The sequence below is a fragment of the Malus domestica genome, chromosome 11 (assembly GCF_042453785.1).
Source record: "Malus domestica chromosome 11, GDT2T_hap1".
In the NCBI taxonomy this organism is placed as follows: domain Eukaryota; kingdom Viridiplantae; phylum Streptophyta; class Magnoliopsida; order Rosales; family Rosaceae; genus Malus; species Malus domestica.
In genome coordinates this window covers 37,230,608-37,252,017 of record NC_091671.1, presented here as the reverse complement: position 1 = coordinate 37,252,017, position 21,410 = coordinate 37,230,608, and the positions used below count along the sequence as shown (strand labels likewise).

Genomic DNA, 21,410 nt, shown 5'->3' with positions numbered 1-21,410 from the left:
TGGACTACCGATATTTCCGATATCATCGATATTTTAGATCTTGCTAAGTCACTCATGTATCTTACCATGCAATGTATAAAGTGTAAAATATTATACTAATTCATTATATATAAATGATTATGGTGTGTTTAAACTTCTTTCATTAATTACTACATATTTTCTACACTCACAATGTTTGTCAACTCGCTATATAATCAACTTAAATCAGTTATATCTATCATGCAATACATTTCCTTCCAATTTTTTGTGATAAACTAATAGATAATTGACTAAATAAACATCCTGCAAAGTTTTAATAAAAATTTCTAAGTTTTTCTTACAATTTCCGTGGTTTTTATTCAATTTTTATCGATATCGATACTATCCCGATATTTCCATCGAAATTTCCGTGTTTTTAAACTATCGATATTTCCTATATCATCGATATTTTATACCTTGCTTACAAGGCATAAGACATAAAAAATATATGTGAATAGTAATCGCCATTGTCTTTGCCCTTTCTCTTCTCAAACAGGTGGACTTGCACAAAAGCAAATATTGTTCATGGTTCCCTTGCCCTTGCCCTCCAAAAACGGATGGAGATGCTCTTAGCAAAGATAACTTCTTAGAAAAGCATAAAAAAAAGAAGGAAATTTTAACGAAAAGCTTTCGGTATTGTTCACTTTAACGAAAAATCACATTTTTATTCTAAAAAGTCAATCATGGTATTATTCACTTTACCATTTATTTTGTCCTTGTCGTTAAAACTCAAAGTTTTCAAGCGCTTTTCATTAGTTTTCCTTTAAAAAAATCAAGGGAGATGATTTTTAATTTCTTTTACATCTCACAAACAACTCTTTACTTATAACCATTGAATTGACTAAATTAAACAAAAATAATGAACAAGATTAAACAAGAGTGTGTGACCATTCAGTACTACGATATGGTGATATTCTTTTTCGCTTAAAAGTGAGATGTCTTAAGTTCAAATCTTGTGGATAGCGAATTCGATACCAAATTTGCCTATTGTGTGGCTTAGCCAAACTCTCCGTCCTTTTAATGTAAAAATATCAGTGTACTAAAAAAAGAAGTGCGTAAGAGTCGTACAAAAAGCCAAACATAAGGGATGATTTGTGATTAAAACTCTTTAGTAATGCGAAAACCCAAACACAGCTTAACTTTGCGCAATTAAGCATTTTATAAAAAAAAAGCCCGAAACGGCGCGTTTGGGTTCAGAAACGAAAGTACTCCGCAAAGCAGTGGATCATCACCCATCTCAAAGCACAAAGTGGAACACACAGAAGCAACAGTACCAACCGTTAGTTGACAGCGGTCACTCAAAACAACCGCTGTTTTTTTCTTCCCAAAAACCAGACACAGCGAGAGTTTTAAGGTTTTTCGGAAATAAACCCCAAGAATTCTCAAAACCCCCGAGAATTCTCAAAACCTCGACAACAATGGCGGATGAGGCAAAAGAAAGAGAGGAATACTCGCTGCTGAAGGACTTCAGAGCGGAAATTGAACCGAAAGATGGAGCCTTTTCTCTTTGCTTTTGGCTCTACCTCACGAGCTCCGCTGCCTCTCCTGCCACGCTCATTCAGGTCTCTCTCTCTCTCTCTCTCTCTCTCTCTTCTCCTTCCTTTTAATTAATGTTTTTAGCTATTACAATGGATGCCCATTTCTCATTTTTGTGTTCTTGATAGTTTCTGATGATTTCTTAGACTTTTTGGTGATCAATTTTTGTTCTTTTTATGGTTTTTTCTGGAGTTATTCTCTGAATTTCAATGTTTTACCAGTTTGATCTCTGTTTTCAGTTCTTGGAGCGATTTCTGTAAACGATTATGTTCGAATTTGATTTTCCTTTTATGGTTTGGAACATTTGGTGTTTGGTTCTTTGAGTGTGTTCGATGATGTATTTTTTTTTCTTTTTTCGTTTCTTGTATGCAGGGGCAGTCGGGTGCCACTGGAAGTGCGCCCTTTCTTGTTTTGAGCGAGAAGAAGAAAATGGTGCTTTTGCCGTTGGGAATCTTGCACAAGGAAGCTCCTGAAACTTGTGACTTGTCTTCGTTGTCCGAAGATTCATATGTATCTACGGAGAATGAGTTTCCGATGGAGAAATGGATTCATGTTGGGTGTGAGGTATGGTTTATTAGTTATTTAAAGATAAACTCGTTTCCAAGAATTTGTTCTTGCTAAACAACAACAACATCAACTACAACAAAAAGCTTTATCCCACTAAGTGGTGTCGGCTGTATGAATCCTAGAACGCCATTGCATTCGGTTTGCGTCAAGTCTTCTGTTAGCTCCGAGTACTCCATGTCTTTTCTTAAAGTCTCTACCGCTAAAATTTTCTTAGTATGCACCTTTTGGGTGCTAAAAAGAGAATAAATTTGTTATACATTGGTAGATATAGGACCGTAATGTAATTAAGAAGAAATAGGTGTCAAGGAAACAAAAGAACTCAGATTCTATTTAATGATAAGTTATGCAAATGAAGAAGTTAACTAAGATTTTTCTTGTCCAAAGAAATGAAAAAGGGAAAAAGGGGAAATAAGAGAGTAAACATTCAATTTAATTAAGATCCCGTGCCTTCGTAAATAAATTTTGATTGAAAACTCATAAAAGGCGTACTTCTTTGTTGCTTAAGGTGAGGTTTATCAATGCATTATTGTTTTGTTTTTTAGATTTTACATACTAGAAACAGTTTGATTGGGCCTTGTCGGTGGTGAGATTAGTGTGCACCTTTTGTGTTTAATATATCAAATGCTCAGAGTTTATGACTTCGTTTTAGGTTTTGTCTGATACCTTGCGGCTGCATATTGATGGTGAAGCTGTGGGAAATAAATCTATGTCGTCTTTGTTCAACAAGGACTCCATTTCAAGTGGTTTGACGAAGATCATTTTGGTATCTGGTGGTGGAGAGGACAATAGTTTGCAGGGTTACATCTGCAATCACAAAGTTTTGCCTTTAACTTCATCTATTTTGGAAAACTATGCTAAGGTGCGTAGTAGTTGCACCCTTGTAATTCCTTAACGGGTTTATTATAATTTGCATCTCAATTGACTAACTCTCCTAGCCCGTTTAGCCCCCTATCCACCAGAGTAAACGTCTATTCTACTAAGAAATATATTTGTATCGCAGGACCCACCGCTAAAATTATCCATTGATAATTCATCTGCTTCTGAGATTGAGGTAGACAGTGACGGTGTTTGGAGTATTGTTGGCGGCAAGGTTAGTAGTTCATTTCCACAAATTGATAATTCATCTGCTTCTGAGATTGAGGTAGACAGTGGTGGTTGATGCGTTTTATAAAATTGATTTCATTTATAGCACAAATCTCAAATACGAACGACGTCAAGGATCCAGTAGTTTGGTTCACAACTTTATCGATTCAAATTTTTATCTCTTCAATTGGATATGTCTATTACTTTTTCAAAAAAAAGTTTGTCATGCATATACATGATAATCCCAAACATTCTCTAACAATGTTACAATAATGGATGCTATCTAAAGTTAAGGGTTACTGCACCGAGATATTTTCTAACTGATATTGCCACTTTTATTTACCATATCACAGGCCTCGTGTCGCAGGATTTTTTCACTGGACGTTGTACTGTTAGATGCCTTTTCCCATCCTTCAAACCAGGAGTTGGAGGTTTGTATTTATGTTTTGACATTTTGTACACTTTATATACTGTTAATTTCACTTTGCAACATTGAATAAATATTAACATGCACAGTTGACATTGGTTCTCTTTAAGGTTATTGCTTCCCTTGTGTATGCTGACAATGGGGAACCTGTGGAGAAGACAAGTGACGGGGAAGCTCCGCTTTTGGCAAGTCATGATGGGTTTGAATTTGCTTTTTCAGACAGACCAAGTAAAACATTGAAAGGGCATGCGTCTTTTAAGCTCAAGATATCCCAGGTTCTAATTTAGAAATGAAATAAAAAGATCATTTTGTTTCCTCATGTTACCATCCCATAATTTTTTAATCGAAATGTTCCTTTTTCTGAGGTGCAATACACAGAGGTGATTTACTTACTGTGATGAATTTTTTCCATGTTTGCTACAATTTTCAGTGACTATCCTTCTTTCTCCTTTCAGCTTTCATCTAAGTGTGATAATCGGATGTTCCGCGTAATGTTTCACATCCCGAAATTGGAAAAGTATCCTTTCCTCAAGGCATTCACTCCTCCAATTCGTTGTATCTCAAGGAGCCGCACTACTCGAATATCCACTACAGCGTGGAAAAGACCAGCATCTGCCAGTGATCCAGTTAATTTATCTCAGTTGTCGGGATTGGGTGATGAAACCTTAGAACTTCAGCACAGTTCTGTTAATGAAGAGAAACCGAGTCCATCATCAAAACGGTGTAGGTTGGGACAAGATAGAATACGTGCAACTGTTTCCGCCTTGGAGCAACCCGATGACGAATGCAACTCTCATGCTAGAACTGCTAAACAGGTATTCATCCTTTTTCTCTGATTTTCACAAGTGTGCTTCATGATAAGAAAATTTCAAGCGGATTCTTTTGTTTGAGATTCCTATTTTGTTGGAAGTAATATAATGACAAATTAGATAACCCGTAGAGGCTAATATAATATCGTAACCAGACTTGTCTTCTTCAGTATTTTTGTCACAAATCTTCTTATAGAAGGGAGTCCTTATGAGTAACCAAACTTGCTATTTTTTCCTTCTGAGGATACCAATATTGTAAGGAAAGATATATACTACATTTTCGGTATTAGAAGTATGCATGATCCTTCAAGATTTGTAGTTACTACCTTTGAGCATATAATTTGATGATTATTATGGATGATATTTTATTTTTATTTTTTTGCCGGAGAGATGAAGACCGTCATGTCTACCTTTTGAACCTTTAGAAAACATTTTGTAACATCGAGATATGGTCATGTCTACCTATTGTGAATATAGACAAGAGTCTGATTGAGAAAAATTGAAAATCAGGTTGAAGCACTTGCGAAAAATGTGGTTGGTAGACCCGACAGTGTTGAAGAAATAGACGACTCCCGAACTGATTCAGAGAGACCCGAAGCGAGAAACCCAGATCTTATGAGTACATCAAGTAGTACAAATCCAATTTCAGATGCAACTATTTTCAAATACTGCCTAGCAGGTTTATCTGAGAAGACTCTTCTGCTCAAAGAGATTGCCAGCACTGCTTCCAATGAAGAAATTTTGAGTTTTTCCCATCAGGTTTCCTTGTATTCAGGATGTTCACACCACAGGTAATCACTAGTTTTTTTTTATTAATATAATCATATTACTGGCTGTATCGCTCGAGTTAACAGAACATATGATGATATCCTATCATACTTGTTGGAGTTAAGAAATCGGATGATATCCAATCTTGCTTGATATTTCACGTTCTTGTTCATTATGACAGAAAAAACAGAATGTTGCTTGGATCCCAAATTCACAATACTCCACTGGTGGCCAAACTTAGCTTCCGTTTTTTGTTTGAGATTCCAACTAGACATTTCTGTGAAAACTGACTCATGACCGATAAAAAATAATTGTAGGAAGAAACTAGAAAGTAACAGACCCGAAAGGCTCATCTCATTAGATTACTGATCATGCAGTCACTAACCCCCTTCCTTGTGTATATTGTGTCAATTTGCACTAAAGAAAAAAAAAGGACAAGAGTTTGATCATCTTTTACCCACTGATCCTTGATTTGTGATTTACGGTACTGATATTCCTTATCCTTGTATAATCAGAATCCTTTTTCTTTGTTGTTTATTCCCCCAGGCACCAAGTAGAAATGGCAAAGAGATTGGTAGAAGAAGGAACTAAAGCTTGGAATTCCATCTCACAAAATAACCGCCAGGTTCCATGGGAGAGTGCAGTTTTTGAAATTGAAGAGCAATTCATGAAGATTGCTTGTTGTAATTCTCGGTCTCTCACACAGCAGGTACTCTCTCTCTCTCTCTCTCTCTCTCTCTCTACTTTACTCTTGGTTGAAATATGTAAGGATTAGACATTTCGAATCTCCTGTGGGATCAAGTATCTTTTGCTCATAATACACCTACAGCATAATCAACTATTTATTAAAGATTGCTGTATGTCAGACAACTGAATTTGGTGGAGCAATCAACACTACATGATCAAGCTTTCAGATCAGTCGTATTTTTTTCAATAAATTTTAACTTTGTGTTCAATCCACTGAGTTTGTGAACCTTTTCTCAGAAAAGATTTTAAATTCCGAGTCTAGTAGGTTTTTTTTTATGTTGTATACTTTGAATCACAGCTTGAAAATGAAAAGATATCAGATAATATAAACGCCTTGCTAAACTCAAAATTTAAAACACCTGTTAAACGCCCTGGGCTACTTTACGAGTATAGCAGGTTTTTTATTTTTTGAGTCTCAAGCTGTAGGATTGGCATAATTCGAAGTCATAGTAAATTCTTAGCAACCTTGATGGTTGTCTCTTTCAAGTCTTTTCTCATGTGGAGCTCCAGTGACAGCATCCATGTCATTATTTGGTTCAACTTTCGTTATCATTGCTTGCTGCGATGAGCTTTGTTTAACAGAACTTGGATACAAATTATCAGTTGGTTTGTGTGATTCCACAAAGTTTAGGGGTTTATCTTGTTTTTTCTATTTCGTTCAGCTTTTCTGAAGTTTAATTGCCAAGAAGAAATTTTGTAAAAGAATTAGCTTGCAAAAATTTAGTCTTTTCCTTTGGGAAATGCTTTCAGGACTTTGAGCTACTGGGGAGAATCGCTGGTTGCCGAGAACATCTCGCCAAAGAGAACTTTGAAAAGTTGTGGTGTTGGTTATATCCTGTAGCTTTTACGTTATCAAGAGGTGGGATAAATACAATGTGGAGTTCAACGTCCCCCAAGTGGATAGAAGGGTTCATTACAAAGGAAGAAGCTGAGACTTCGCTTCAAGGTTCAAGGGGTTTCCAGGAACCTGGAACGTTTGTACTCCGGTTTCCTACTTCAAGGAGCTGGCCCCACCCGGATGCTGGCAGCTTAGTTGTGACTTATGTGGGCAGCAAGCACACAATTCACCACAGGCTTATCTCCCTTGATCATATGTTTAGGTGCGTAGTTCGCTTCTTTTGCATTTCCTGATAAACTTTGTTTTTAAATTACACTTCTGTTGCTTGGCTTCGATCGGTAAAGCTTTGACGTTCCGTTTGCAACCTAGTTGTTTCTTGAAATTACTGATGCTGCTGTTGCCTCCCTTATCTTGTAGTCCTGCTGAGAGAGAGAAGAATGCAAAACCACTGCAAGACATGCTTCTTGCGGAGCCCGAACTCTCTCAATTGGGAAGGCAAGAAATTTGTTCAATTTACTTCACCGTGCATTGTATTTACTAATATTATTGTTCATAAATTTGTTGCTTAAAATTTTGCAGGATAATAAGAAGTCGCTAAGTGAGCTAGAGATGCGTAGATAACACCATTCCGTTCTTGCGAGATCAATTTTTTCGGGTGTCTATTATTGCATTCGTGCATTTTATGTGTAGATTAGTCTTCTGTTATGTCAATAACTCCAAAGTGGAAATGTCCATTTTGTAGAATCCTCAGCAGATTTCAATTGCATGATTGAACTTTTATGGCCAACATTTTTTCTGATACAATGAGCTTTGGATGCCAGTGATGCACACAGTTGTGAAATATATGTACATTAATCATATGTGATGCTTTGCACATTCCGAATGGCGAATGGCCGTATTGTCAACCTGAAACCAAGAATCAGACTCTGTAATTAATCACATTTACTGATCACTTTGCTCGTAATCTCTTTAACAAACTTGCCTCTACATTACTTATATGGCCCGAGTTTTTATTTCTCTCTATCCCACCCCTCACGCAAGGGGTGAAATAACAAGAAGGGGAGATAAAAATCCGCAGCAGGTGAGTTTTCTACTTTTAGCCGTCTATTAAGGAGGTGGTTAGTAGTACAATAAATGTGGTATAACAAATATCGTCCTTCAATTTTCTCTCTCTTTCTTTTGGATACAATAATATTTGGAGGGGTGATTTTGAGTATGGAACTTGTTATCTAATAAGTTAGAACGTTTTTTTCTCACTTACAAGTAAAAATGAACCCGTTTCATAGTTTTAATGGCAACTTAGGCCTTGTATTAATTCGCGAATCCCTGCTAGTATGTTCAAGAATATGGCCTTGTACTATTTGGTAGGATTTGGTAAAGTTGAGAAACGGTTGAGTCCAAATTAACATAAACATAAACGTAATTGTATGTTTTTGTTGTAAATCCGTACATAATCTTGATTAAAAACCAAATCATTTTGATAGTACATCATCCTTGATTAAAAGCCAAATCAATTTGATAGCTGAAAAGATTAAGATATTTATTGTAATATTTCTTTCTAAATCATCTGTGAGTCTTTTCGGCCTCTAAAAAGGTCACAGCCTCTAAAAGGGTTTTGGTTCCCAAAAGGGTAGGCGGTGAAATCACCGACTCTTTTTTTTTCTAAAAAAAAAAAATACTACAATGTAACATTCCACATCGCCCAGGAGAGTGGATCCTCTAAGCCTTATATTTACATGACTATCTCTTCCGAGCACGAGGCCTTTTGAGAGCTCATTGGTTTCGGATTCCATCGGAACTCTGAAGTTAAGCGATTTCATATGAGAGCAATCCCAGGATGGGTGATCCACTGGGAAGTTCTCATCTGAGTTCCCAGAAACAAAACCGTGAGGGCGTGATCGGGGTCCAAAAACAATTTGGGAGTTGAGTTGTGTTGTTTTTTTGTTGTTGTTTAATTTGGTATAGGTTGGACGGCAAGGTAAGTGAAAAAGATAAACCCTAGGACGTAAAGAGAAAACTTGGAATCCGAGAAAAAACCTAGACGGGTGATATTATGTAGAACTATGACTCTTTATATTAATGTGTGGAAAATATTACAATATATTATAGGATTATAGTAATCCCTATTTACGTAGCAATCCTACACTATTTACAATTCAAAAATTACATTCCGATAATACATGCTACAATTGCAGAGATGATTCCAAGTTAACTAACATATAACATGTCAGATATCTAGCAAGAGAACGTTACTCTTATCCTAAACGTTAATTAATCTCGCATGCTCGTCACATTGCAGCAATAATCGAGTCAAATGAGTACCATAAGTCACGTGTTCAAAAAACTTCATCTCGGTGATACAATTCCCCGACGCCAAGCTACTCAGGACAGGAAGTCGAGTTTTCAGCGTCCAAATTCTGAATGCGTGCCCAAGTGAGGACTGCCCAATTGGGCAAATCCGTCTGAGATGTGGCTCGTTTCACTCCGAGAGACCGATTAACCGGAGAATATTCAGGTGATTGAGCAAAAATGAGTGTCTTGTTAATGATGGGTACCATATTACCACTAGTGGAATTGTCTCTCTTGAGCATGGTCTAAAATATCCATAATATCCCGATATTTCCATCGAAATTTCCGTGTTTTTGGACTACCGATATTTCCGATATCATCGATATTTTAGACTTTGCTAAGTCACTCATGTATCTTACCATGCAATGTATGAAGTGTAAAATATTGTACTAATTTATTATATATAAATGATTATGGTGTGTTTAAACTTCTTTCATTAATTACTACATATTTTCTACACTCACAATGTTTGTCAGCTCGCTATATAATCAACTTAAATCAGTTATATCTATCATGCAATGCATTTCCTTCTAATTTTTTGTGATAAACTAATAGATAATTGACTAAATAAACATCCTGCAAAGTTTCAATAAAAATTTCTAAGTTTTTCTTACAATTTCCGTGGTTTTTATTCAATTTTTATCGATATCGATAATATACCGATATTTTCATCGAAATTTTCGTGTTTTTGAACTACCAATATTTCTAATATCATCAATATTTTATACCTTGCTCTTGAGTATGTTTGCACCAAAGCAGATCCCTCTTGCCGTTTCCTCTATATCTTGCTCAAATTGATGTATTCAATATGTAATAACACCAAGTAATAAACAATGCTAATTTATGAATTGCGGACTTGGATAATGGGATTAAGATCGTCTTTGGATATCTGTGTGTGGAGCTTGCAGACTAAATAATCTTGATCATTCAAATTAATAGTGCGGCCAAGATCAATTTTAACTTTTAAAAATTTCACCTCTTGTTGTCTAGATTTCTTTAATAAAGAAAAAAACCTCTTTTTCTTTTTCTTTTTAACAAACGATATTATTATCTACATTAAGGGAAGCGGATAAGTTTAGCCTCATACTAAGTCAATAATAATGTGATAATAATCTAATAATAATGTAATTTAAATTTATTTTTAATGATAATCGAATTTAAAATTTTAAGGGTAAATAAAAAAAAAAATACCAATAGAAAGTATATTTTCAAAATTTAAGGGTAAAATGGGAAAGTAAAACTGACATAAAATTTTGGGTCTCCATCCTCAAACAGCAAGCTTGTCGGGTATCAATCGACGATTACCTTCCTCGTCTAAAGCGTCATCGCTCTTGAAACTTCAGTCGGAGAGAGAGACAGAGAGCAATGAGTGCTATCCGAGCTGCAGTTTTCTCACCGTCAAATCAATGGCACGAAAAAATTCAAACCCATTTCCCAACCCACCCAAACAGATCAATCAACAACGCAAACCCAAATCTTCAATCCAATAGAAGAAACCCATTTCCCTGTTTCTCCGTAGACGCATCAAAATCCCCAAACCCAGCAACCCCTCTCACCGCCACAACCCCGCCGCTCGTGGTGGTCGGCTCAGCCAATGCCGACATCTACGTCGAAATCGACCGTCTACCCAAAGAAGGCGAGACCATTTCAGCCAAGAGCGGCCAGACCCTGGCTGGCGGCAAAGGCGCCAACCAGGCTGCCTGCGGCGGCAAGCTTTCTTACCCAACATACTTCGTCGGTCAGGTGGGCGAGGACGCCCATGGGAAGCTGATCACCGAGGCTCTGAAGAGCGGCGGGGTCTGCCTCGATCGCCTGAGTGCGGTTTCTGGTGCGCCCACTGGGCATGCGGTGGTGATGTTGCAGTCTGATGGGCAGAACTCCATCATCATTGTTGGTGGGTCCAACATGGAGTGCTGGCCTGAGAGGATTTCTGATGAGGATTTGGAGGTTGTGAGAAATGCTGGAATTGTTCTGCTTCAGAGGGAGATTCCGGATTCGGTCAACGTTCAGGTTGCAAAGGTCAGGGCTTTCAGTATTTTTTTTTTCAATCTATAAGTTCCGTTTTGCTTAGGATATTGCTCGATTGTGCTAGATTAGGATCAAATGATCCTGCTATCTACTTGTAGCATATGCGTGGATTCAATTAAATTTCTGTGTGTATTTTCTGCCATGTTTATTCCCCACTGCTGGGCAATGAAGTGAGTTACTAATGGCAATTTATATGAAAATTATTCCACAGCTGTAAATGATTAAATTGGTGTGAAGTGCTATTGATTTTTAGGTCCTTGAGTCTCGATTTGAAGCCCGTGTCTTGTAAACAGCATAGCACCATATAGGATCTCTGCAGGAATAAGGTAATTTGCTCAAGGTGGATCCGATAGCAGACCACGTGTAGTCACGTAAAGTACATGACAGTAGGTCTGTTCATAGGCAACTTTCAATTCCTCACATAAGTTTATTTACTTTGAATTTCAATTTTGTGTCCCTTTATATAGTAGATGTGACTATGAACATGTTGATTCCATTAATCGTTGTTATCTTCGTAACAATTCATAAACTGATATACTATTTTGTAATTAGGCTGCCAAGAGTGCAGGTGTACCAGTCATTTTGGATGCTGGAGGGATGGACACACCAATCTCTAGAGAACTATTGAACTTTGTTGATATTTTGAGTCCAAATGAAACTGAGCTTGGTCGTTTGACAGGAATGCCGACTGAAAGCTTTGAACAGATTAGTAATGCTGTGGTGAAACTCCATAAAATGGTAAGTTGTGCTGCACTGAGTAGTTTTCATAGCTTTGAACAGATTAATCAAGCTTCTAGACTGTGTTTTCTATGATTTGAAGATTTTTGGTATTATCATTGCATAATTTCGTATTCAGTGTTATATCATCTTGGACAAAAAGGGAAATATCTTGCTGATATCAAAATCTGATCTTTTCATGACGTTCTGATACCGTTTCCATCAGCTTTCTTGCATTGGCCCTTATGTTGTCAGATAGTATTGATTTTAGATGATAGTAGGTCATTTAACCACACTGGGAAGGTGCTCTTATATTCTAGCTTTACCAAGCCGTAATTTTGTTTTATGTTTAATCTCAGGGTGTTAAGCAAGTCCTGGTGAAACTTGGGGACAAAGGGTCCGCCCTATTTGTAGATGGTGAAGAACCACTCAAACAACCAGTCATACCTGCTGCCAAAGTACTTGATACTACCGGAGCTGGTGATACTTTTACAGCCTCTTTCGCGGTGGCTCTTGTGGAGGGCAAGTCCAAACGAGAATGCTTGAGATTTGCAGGTAGGGGCAACAAAACCCGTTATTCTATTTTGAGTACGTTCCTTATAACACTTTCGTTGATGACTCCTTTCTCTTCTCATTTTGCCAGCTGCGGCAGCTTCTCTTTGTGTTCAAGTAAAGGGAGCCATTCCTAGCATGCCGGAGAGAAAATCAGTTTTGAATCTTCTTCAGTCTCCTTGAGGATAGCTTGTACATAAGATAGGTACAATAAATTTCGACATGCTTGTTGGATTTTTCCTTTATCTAAACAGTTAAGGTCGATTATTTATCCCAGAAGCTACTCCTACAAGCAAGTTAGTACGAGGAATTCTAATGCGGGCATCAATGATGACGTGAGAGAGCATTCACTCGCTCATTCTCTCGCTCTCACATCCCGCATTTTTAAGGATTCCTCGGTTTAGTATTCGTTATGGAATCGCCCTATAGCACTCGCACTCTATGCGATGCTCCTCTGGAGGAATACATTCTCTCCGGAAGCCAGTGGTTATATGAACCGAATATGAGCAAATTCAGAGCATCCAGATATGGTGGGGACGGTATTTAGTACTCACAGCATTCAGACCAAACATTGTGGAAGAGAAGAAAAAAGCTAATTGTCTACTTTACTCGTATACAAATTCTCGGTGTCAACATTTATTTTATGGGAATTTTAACGAAAAGTCTGCGGGACTGTTCATTTTAACGAAAAATCATATTTTTACACTAAAAAATATAGTACTATTCACTTTACCATTTATTTTGTCCTTATCGTTAAAACTTAAAGTTTTTAAGTCTTTTTCATTAGTTTTCCTTTATTTTATTTCTTTATCATTTTTATACTTTGTGTTTTGTCAACTGATAGTGGTTTTTTTAGCCCTAAAAATAAATCGGATTTGTCTTGATTCATATTTGAATCCATTTATAATTAATGCATAACATAAAATAATATGTTATAAACCTCAAAAGGGGTCTAGTGGAAAGGGAGTAAAAATTTGGAACTCTCATTCCGAGTTTAAACTCTCACGAATGTATTCTTTGAGGTTATTGACTCTGGTTTGGCGCACCAGTTAACCTAAGGGTTAAAAATACGACGCCACTTCATATGATACTGATGTTGTATGGGAAGGAAATTAGTTTGTTATTAACATATGACTCGTTAGAAAATGCTTTTAAAATGATTGAAAGTACCTTCTTTGAGTTAAAAGCATTTGAAGTGCTTATGTAAGAAGTACCAGTTATGCGTTTTTTCCAAAAAGCACTTTTAAGAGTTTTTTTTTTCAAGATTTACTTGCGTTTTTACTAATGATTGGTTAGTTCCAAAAGCAAAAACATTTTCGTCAAAAACGTTTAAACAATTTTAAAAGTACCCTCAAACAAACTCATAGAATACATCTTATATTCAAAAAGAAAAAGGAAAGTATATACTAATACTCCATCCATTGTCAAACCTTCAAATACGGATTGTATTCAAATTATCGTATTAAAAGTTACAATTCATATCGTATTAATTACATCAAATTTGGATCATATCTGAGTCAAAATCCGATTCGCCCCTCTAATAAGAATTTTGTTTGATCAAACCCTAGTTTTTTGGCCCTCCAAGGTAAATAATGAAAACAAAACGTAACATTTAAAGTTCGAAAGCGGAAAATTTGGAAAGATAAAAAAAGTTAAAAGCAGAAAAGGAAAGGAAAACAAAAATTCTATTTTTCAACTTTTTGGATAAAATTTAATGTCTAAAATTTCTTCGATACAAATGTCAAAAAATCAGAGAAAGATATGAAAATCGATGAAGAAACTTTCAAGATTGACATTATCATCGATACTTTCATATGTGTTAAATATTATAGAAACTTTTATATTTCGTCCAAATTCTTGTTTTTTTTTTAACAAACGATAGATAAACTTAGTTTCACAATGAATAATATTTCCATTATTTCATTTTATATTTCCATTATTTCTATTGAAATCTTATTTGGCAATATTTCCAAAATTTTATACCGGTATTTTAAACAGTGTAAAGATTTCTTGCCTTTTCTCCCAGTCCGCGGAATAGTCTTTCCTATATTTTGGCGTTTCACTCGTTTCGCCCTACAACCCTTCCTTCCTTCCTTCCTTCCTTCCTTCTCTTGGGCGGCGGCAGTGAGCGACCGAGGCCCCAAGTCTTCACAACTAGGGTTTCAAGAAACCGAGAGGGGGACTTCGAAATCGAAATATCACGATTAAGGTCTTGCACTGAAACGAAAAAAAAAACCCTTCACTTCCCGTGTCAGGTAACTAGATTTCCTTTTCACAATTTGGTATCAGAAATGTGGAGTCTGAAATTTGGATTTACAGTTTTAGCTTAAATGTCGTCCCTTACATTGTTTGTGTGCTTGGAAATTATAGAAATTGGTGTGGAAGAAATGGGATTATGGGTAATTTCGTTGATGTTTAGTGCAAATTCATTGATGTTTAGTGTAAATTTTATTGATGTTTTCGGTTGTGCGTGTGATGGGCATATTAGATAATTGGTAAAGTTTAGAAATTTTTAACAATTTATTGTTTTGGTTTGGCTGGTTGAATTTGATGCTTCGTCCATGGAGGTTTTGCATATGTGTGTGATAAATTTCGATGAAGCTTTATATGTATGTTTAGCTTCATTCCTTTTTCTGTTGTTCTTTTAGTTTATTTTTCTGGATGCTTTCAAGAACTCACGCGGATACTTGATTTTGCAGATTGAATTGTAATAATCAGTTGTCCTTTGCCTGTTACAGACAGTTGTTTGGGTAACAATACTCAGCTGCCGTCTCAAGCTATTTGCTTTGGCGGGAGTTTGAATTCCAACTCCAAATGGCTGGTGATTCCATGCCTTCAAGTGCCCAGCTCGCGAAAGTAACCTTAAGTGACGATTCCTCCGTTCTAAAAGCTGAGTTTTCTGACAGAGTCCTCATCCGTTCCATTATTTCGCGACCTGATGGAGGGTCCAGGTTGGCCGGGCAGACAGTCCGGATTGGTGGGTGGGTGAAGACTGGTCGGAAGGCAGACAAGGATGCATTTGCATTCCTGGAGCTGAACGATGGGTCATGCGCAGGCAACCTTCAGGTGATTGTAAAAGCTGACAAGTATGACCTTGGGCAGCTTGTACAGACTGGTACTTGCCTGTCTGTGGATGGTATGCTTAAGCTTCCCCCTGATGGGAAAAAGCAGAAGGTGGAGCTTGATGTTGAGAAGGTGATCCATGTGGGTCCGGTTGACCCAGCTAAATACCCGTTGCCCAAGACCAGGCTCACCCTCGAGTTTTTGAGGGACCGTCTTCATATGCGTTCCAGAACCAACACTGTAAGTTGCTTGCATTAATTTGAAACATGCTTACTCTCATAAATGCATACTCACAGATATACTAAGTGCCTGTAAACATTTAGATTTTTGCTTTGGCCCTTGGGTATGGTTGATCTGTTCACTTTTTCTAATTTTGTTTTTCAATCTGATTAATACACTATGCATATACAATGTAGTTTTAGTTGGTTCTGTTTGATTAGAAACTTGATTAACATGTACTTATCCATCAGAGTATTCTGGGGGATAAGTGGTGGAAAGGAAAAGATCTTGAATTTTTTTTCACTAATGGGTAAATAGTAGTCATCATCTTGTTTTATGTAAAAAATGATGGCATAAGGCTTTTGCTGGAAGAAGCAAAAAATTTGATGACATCGAGTTTTTTGTTTTGTTTTGATGTTTTACCTTATTTGGTTGGAAAGGAAAAGAAGAATTTTTGAGAATCACAACGGGAGGGGATTTACTCAAAAGAACGATTGTGCTATGGTTAATTCCAGCTGCATGTTTTTTCCTTGTTGTCTTAGAAGGCATAAGGCTTTTGCTGGAAGAAGCAAAAAATTTGATGACATCGAGTTTTTTTTTTTTTTTTTTTTTTTTTTTTTGTTGCTATTTTATGATGTTTTACCTTATTTGGTTGGAAAGGAAAAGAAGAATTTTTGAGAATCACAATGGGAGGGGATGTAGGTGTAAATGAATGAAGTGAGATTGGCCTTCTGTTTGTGTTTCAATTTTTTTCGCATTATAAAACATTACTTTTTTGTTTAGCTGATTGGAAACCAGCTATTACTTAGGAGCCTAATTAATGTTTTGGTTTTCAACTTGTGTTAGGAAGTGAATTGTTTTCCATTTTAGCTTACTGCTTACTGATGGACTGCTGATTTTGGATAGCTTGTCTGCTCCTATTAATTTTTTATCAATAAAACTCTGTTTCTTATAGAAAACCATAATGAAGTATGAAATTAGTGGAGCCCCTTTGTTTTCTTCCCCCTGTTTAAAAGAAGGTTGATTGAACATGACCTTGGTTTTTTATGGAGAGATGTTAAAGGGCAGTTATTGTTGATGATAATGTGTTGCCTCTTAGCCTTCATCTTGCTTGTAGAACATCTTATACTTTTAATAATTAATGTTTGATTAACTTGAATCTGCTTTCAGATCTCTGCAGTTACTCGAATCAGAGATGCCTTGGCATTTGCAACCCACTCATTTTTCCATAAGCATGGATTTCTTTATGTGCAAACTCCAATTATTACCACCAGTGACTGTGAGGGTGCTGGTGAGATGTTTCAAGTCACAACCTTGATTAGTGGAGCTGAAAAGTTGGAAAAGGATCTGATTGAGAACCCTCCTCCATCAGAAGCAAACATAGAGGCTGCCAAGCTTAATGTCAAGCAGAGAGGTGATGATGTCGCTCAGCTGAAATCTGCTAAAGCAAGTAAGCAGGATATTGATGCTGCTGTGGTTGAGCTTAAAAAGGCAAAGGATAATGTCTTAAAGCTAGAGGAGCGATCTAAGCTTCAACCTGGTATCCCTCGAAAGGATGGGAAGGTTGATTATACCCAAGATTTCTTCGCCCGTCAAGCCTTTTTGACTGTTTCTGGCCAGTTACAAGTTGAATCTTATGCGTGTGCTCTTAGTAGTGTCTATACATTTGGGCCTACTTTTCGAGCTGAGAACTCCCATACTTCAAGGCATTTGGCAGAGTTTTGGATGGTGGAGCCAGAAATTGCATTTGCAGAACTTGAGGTATGTGAAGCTGTATTGTGGTCAAATATGCATTTTGTACTTTAATGTTAGGTTGTATATATGCTCTTTATGTTATGTCCTGGTGTTATGATTCAGTCACTTTCACTTAATAACATTTTTATATGAAAATCCGGGTCTCTGATCCACCTTTCAACAATCTCTCTTAACAGGCTTCCAATAAAGGGGTTATATGGCCCTCTTTTCATTGTTGTTCTGGTTTAATTCCCCTCATACTCACTGATCACTGTTGCTAGTGATGAATTATCTGCAAGATGATGGCAACTTTCATGTCAAAATGACTTTTATATGCAATAATTTTAATATCAAAATCCTCAGCATTAGGTTCACTTCGCTACAATATGTATCTTTACAGTGGTCCAAGAAAACAACTATCTGGCCTTCTCTTGGGATTCTCTCTATTAGAATTCACATCTGCTTTCTAGTATCCTTAGTTTGAAGTATTGTTAAGGGTCCTTTATTTTCAAAGCTCTTTGTTTAGATGGTTGTCTGAATTCAATTCTCTCTCTCATTTTTGAATGCTTTGTAAGATGAAGAGAATGGTTTGTTTTCTGTGGGAACATAGGAGCAGCCTCTTAACTTTCAGTTCGTGATTTTTATTATTTTTGAATTCTATTGTTGTGCAGATGTCTTACAGTTTGTGTATTCATGTAGGATGATATGAATTGTGCAGAGGCATATGTGAAATTTCTGTGTCAGTGGTTACTTGACGAATGTAGGGAAGACATGGAATTTATGGCTGACAAAATTGATAAAACTTGCATTGATCGTCTAGCAATGGTTGCTAAAACACCCTTTAAACGGATTAGTTATACAGAAGCAGTGGATCTGCTAATTGATGCTGTGAAAAAGGGTAAGAAGTTTGAGAATCATGTAGAGTGGGGGATTGATTTGGCATCTGAGCACGAAAGGTAGTCCCTTAGGATTATTCTATTGGTTTGTCTTATTATGGTTACTGATTAAATTGAGCTTACCAGTTCGTCCTATTTTTGCAGATACCTGACAGAGGTATTATTTCAAAAGCCTGTTATCGTTTACAACTATCCTAAAGGGATCAAAGCATTCTACATGAGGCTCAACGATGATTTGAAAACAGTGGCTGCTATGGATGTCTTGGTACCAAAGGTGGGTATTATACTCTGAACTTTGTATCATTGATTTCACTGCTCTGTTGCATACTTCAGCATTGTGTCTTTCACTTATCATATATGGTTTTCTTATATTTCAGGTGGGAGAGTTGATTGGGGGAAGCCAAAGGGAAGAGCGTTACGATGTTATTATCAGCAGGTATTATTCTGTTTTAGTGCCGTTATTATTATTTTATTATTTCCAGTGGATTCATCTCCTGTACAATTTTTTTCCCCATACTTCGGAGTGGATAGTTTTATGTAATGTTTGAATGAACCGACAAATGTATGTATTGCGTGATGAATCTGTTATTGCAGGATTGAGGAGATGGGTCTGCCTGTTGAGCCATATGAGTGGTACCTTGACTTGCGGCGCTTCGGGACTGTCAAACATTGTGGTTTTGGTTTAGGATTCGAACGAATGGTTCTGTTTGCTACCGGGATTGACAACATTAGAGATGTGATTCCTTTCCCTAGATATCCAGGAAGGGCAGATCTTTGAATTAGTCTATAGATTGAAAGGGATATATTCGAATTAGTTGTTACGTCCTATGCCTTTATCTACGTTAACTACGGTATTGGCCGATCATCATAAGGAAGAACATAGAACAAAGAATTGCTGTTTTCAAATCAACGTCATATTCGAGAAGCATATCTATTAACATATCTGTGTTTTATAGATTCTCACCTTTAAATTGTGTTTCGTGTGATTTCCGGAGCTCCATTTTGATTTTGATTGTGACTTCTTGCTTGTGGGAAGATTATGGATGCATGATTTGTTGCTGGTTGGTTCTTGAATGTGTGCCACACTTTTGATCGGCTATTTCTGGCTTGCTTTTGTTGCGTTTGATTGAAAATCCTGTCCTGATAGAAACACGATCAGCTGAAGACATTTACAAACAAAACCACAAGACACTTACGTGCAATTTAGACACTAAGTTGGCGGTGTTCCAAACTTATCACTCCTTGTCAAGTTTCACCTATTTCATTTGGTCACAGTCGCATTGTCCTTGTTACATGCATAATTTTCCAAATGCGACACGTTGGTCTAGTCATCCTCTTTTCGTCTCTACTCACATTCCTGACCAAAGGCTGAAACAACCAATCAAACTTGAATCGATCCTGAATGAAGCCTGCAATGGGAGGACTTATATGGCACATATACACTGTCACGGTGACGTCTTGAGCCAAGTAAAAATATGTGTAAGTTTTGGTTCATATGCCATCGTTTCATTGGCATGAGAGGTCACGTGGCAGTGTACCCTTGCTACATAAGTAGTTCTCCTGTGATATATAAGGATGAGGTTCATATGCACACATGCGTGTGCGTGCACTTCTGGTAGTCGTACTACTACTATCTTTTCTCGTCTATATAAAACTTTCTGAACTGATCATCTCCCTATGCATTGCATTGGACCCTATCTCTCTCTCTCCCTCTCTCTCTCTCTCTTCTTATCGTTGATCACCATTATTCTATCCTGATTTTTCACTTATTAATGAAACACTATGAACTTGAATTTGTTTTTTCTCCTAATCCTTCTAGTCTCCCATGATCTGTTTGCTCACTCAAGTTTGGTCACAAGAAAACTACAAGGTCTGTCTGTCTGTCTCTCTCTCTCTCTCTCTCTCGCCCGCATACACAAAATAAACATATTCTGATGAGTACTACTTGACATGAACGTGTGTTTGTTCAGATATGGAGACCAAGACTAAGAAATTAAGAGGAGCATCAAATAATTTTCGGGACAAGGTAACTACTGACCGATCATACAGCATACAAACTAGGATTATGTTTCTCTTCTCTTTCGCACATGCATTTCTTGATGTATTTCATGTCATCAGCAGCTGTACTATTCATCATCTGTCGAAGGAAGTCATCATGTCAAAAGGAAAGCGTTGCATGAAGTACATTCAGGAGCAAATCCTATCAGTAATTCTATCAATTCCTCAGCATAAGGGGCGGCATCATCTTACGATCGAAGAAGTGCCCGCCCATACTCTTTTATTTCCTTCATCATATGTTCTTCCTTAATTTGCAAAGCTAGCTGATCCAAAATGCATAAAAATTAATGATTAAAAATGCACTGTATATTTCATTCAAAAGTCAAGTAATACTGTGCGTCTTTCAACTCAATGTAAAGATGTCGATTCCTTTCCCACGTTGAGTTGTGAGATAGGCTATCAAGATTGCCATGCATCGTAAAGTTTTCTAAAGTAGCGTGGAAAATGACAAATTAAAGCACAAAAAAATAAAAATAAAAATTCACTTTAGCCACCTATTCAGAACACTTATCCTATGAGTTTCAAATTACAACTGTCGGTACTTTGATGTAAATTTTGAAGAAGATAATTACAGGAACATCAATATCGTATGGTACTATTTTCTTATGTTAAATTTGTAGGTATACGTATTAGCAAGTTTAGCATGTATCTTGCTTACAAATCTGCCTTACTAATTAATTAGGTTCTGTTTATAAATCTTAAAGTAGTATGTATGAGATAAAGCAATTACCTAAAAAAAGAGAAAAATTGGTTAGAGGGGGGCAAAGATAAAAAAGGTGAGATTATATTATGCGAGAGAGAGAAAACAATTACGCTTTGAGTAAGACATTCACACGAGGAAATTTGATCTCACCAAAGATTTTCCCCATCTATAGATGCCTACTGGTACCGGATGTTTTGCATTGTATAGATTATAGCTAGCTGCAGTAGTGATACTTCAAAGGAGATGGATTAATGGAGTAGTGACCAGAGGGCCTAAAGAGCCTGATTGATTTGCTTTA

General features: G+C 36.9%; 3 protein-coding genes and 1 long non-coding RNA gene across 6 annotated transcripts; all 4 read left to right on the top strand.

Moving 5' to 3' along the window:
* Positions 1 to 1,296: 1,296 nt before the first annotated feature.
* LOC103430166 (SH2 domain-containing protein B-like) lies at positions 1,297 to 7,580 on the top strand. The gene is made up of 12 exons (XM_070808205.1): positions 1,297 to 1,580; positions 1,927 to 2,118; positions 2,771 to 2,980; positions 3,122 to 3,211; positions 3,558 to 3,635; positions 3,742 to 3,906; positions 4,087 to 4,446; positions 4,951 to 5,231; positions 5,755 to 5,917; positions 6,706 to 7,055; positions 7,211 to 7,288; positions 7,373 to 7,580. The coding sequence occupies exons 1-12, from the start codon at positions 1,437 to 1,439 to the stop codon at positions 7,389 to 7,391; spliced, it is 2,130 nt and encodes a 709-aa protein (XP_070664306.1). The 5' UTR covers positions 1,297 to 1,436; the 3' UTR covers positions 7,392 to 7,580.
* A 2,804-nt stretch (positions 7,581 to 10,384) lies between these two features.
* Positions 10,385 to 12,718, top strand: LOC103430167 (ribokinase). Its single transcript, XM_008368300.4, has 4 exons — positions 10,385 to 11,161; positions 11,723 to 11,908; positions 12,247 to 12,442; positions 12,531 to 12,718. Exons 1-4 carry the CDS (start codon positions 10,508 to 10,510, stop codon positions 12,620 to 12,622), a joined length of 1,128 nt encoding a protein of 375 aa, XP_008366522.2. The 5' UTR covers positions 10,385 to 10,507; the 3' UTR covers positions 12,623 to 12,718.
* A 1,720-nt stretch (positions 12,719 to 14,438) lies between these two features.
* LOC103413355 (asparagine--tRNA ligase, cytoplasmic 1-like) lies at positions 14,439 to 19,337 on the top strand. Of its 3 annotated transcripts, none has more exons than XM_029089134.2 (7): positions 14,439 to 14,694; positions 15,139 to 15,742; positions 16,892 to 17,482; positions 18,155 to 18,411; positions 18,496 to 18,625; positions 18,729 to 18,787; positions 18,946 to 19,337. In XM_029089134.2, the coding sequence occupies exons 2-7, from the start codon at positions 15,254 to 15,256 to the stop codon at positions 19,127 to 19,129; spliced, it is 1,710 nt and encodes a 569-aa protein (XP_028944967.1). In that variant the 5' UTR covers positions 14,439 to 14,694; positions 15,139 to 15,253; the 3' UTR covers positions 19,130 to 19,337. The 3 variants fall into 3 exon arrangements, with proteins under 3 accessions (XP_028944967.1, XP_028944968.1, XP_070663716.1); XM_029089135.2 differs by having other exon boundaries at positions 14,449 to 14,694; positions 15,178 to 15,742; XM_070807615.1 differs by having other exon boundaries at positions 14,515 to 14,815; positions 15,112 to 15,742.
* Positions 19,338 to 20,078: 741 nt separating this feature from the next.
* LOC139189184 (uncharacterized) lies at positions 20,079 to 20,683 on the top strand. The gene is made up of 3 exons (XR_011572832.1): positions 20,079 to 20,221; positions 20,322 to 20,377; positions 20,473 to 20,683. It is a non-coding gene; the product is annotated as an uncharacterized lncRNA (long non-coding RNA).
* Positions 20,684 to 21,410: the final 727 nt, after the last annotated feature.

Excerpts from the sequence above, each read along its gene's own strand:
- LOC103430166 (XM_070808205.1), top strand. The coding sequence starts at position 1,437 with ATGGCGGATGAGGCAAAAGAAAGAGAGGAATACTCGCTGCTGAAGGAC. Across the intron at positions 3,907-4,086 it reads TTAAGCTCAAGATATCCCAG|CTTTCATCTAAGTGTGATAA; the intron begins GTTCTAATTTAG and ends TTCTCCTTTCAG. Across the intron at positions 7,056-7,210 it reads TCCCTTGATCATATGTTTAG|TCCTGCTGAGAGAGAGAAGA; the intron begins GTGCGTAGTTCG and ends CTTATCTTGTAG.
- LOC103430167 (XM_008368300.4), top strand. The coding sequence starts at position 10,508 with ATGAGTGCTATCCGAGCTGCAGTTTTCTCACCGTCAAATCAATGGCAC. Across the intron at positions 11,162-11,722 it reads TCAACGTTCAGGTTGCAAAG|GCTGCCAAGAGTGCAGGTGT; the intron begins GTCAGGGCTTTC and ends TTTTGTAATTAG. Across the intron at positions 12,443-12,530 it reads AGAATGCTTGAGATTTGCAG|CTGCGGCAGCTTCTCTTTGT; the intron begins GTAGGGGCAACA and ends TCATTTTGCCAG.
- LOC103413355 (XM_029089134.2), top strand. The coding sequence starts at position 15,254 with ATGGCTGGTGATTCCATGCCTTCAAGTGCCCAGCTCGCGAAAGTAACC. Across the intron at positions 18,412-18,495 it reads TTGGCATCTGAGCACGAAAG|ATACCTGACAGAGGTATTAT; the intron begins GTAGTCCCTTAG and ends CTATTTTTGCAG. Across the intron at positions 18,788-18,945 it reads TACGATGTTATTATCAGCAG|GATTGAGGAGATGGGTCTGC; the intron begins GTATTATTCTGT and ends CTGTTATTGCAG.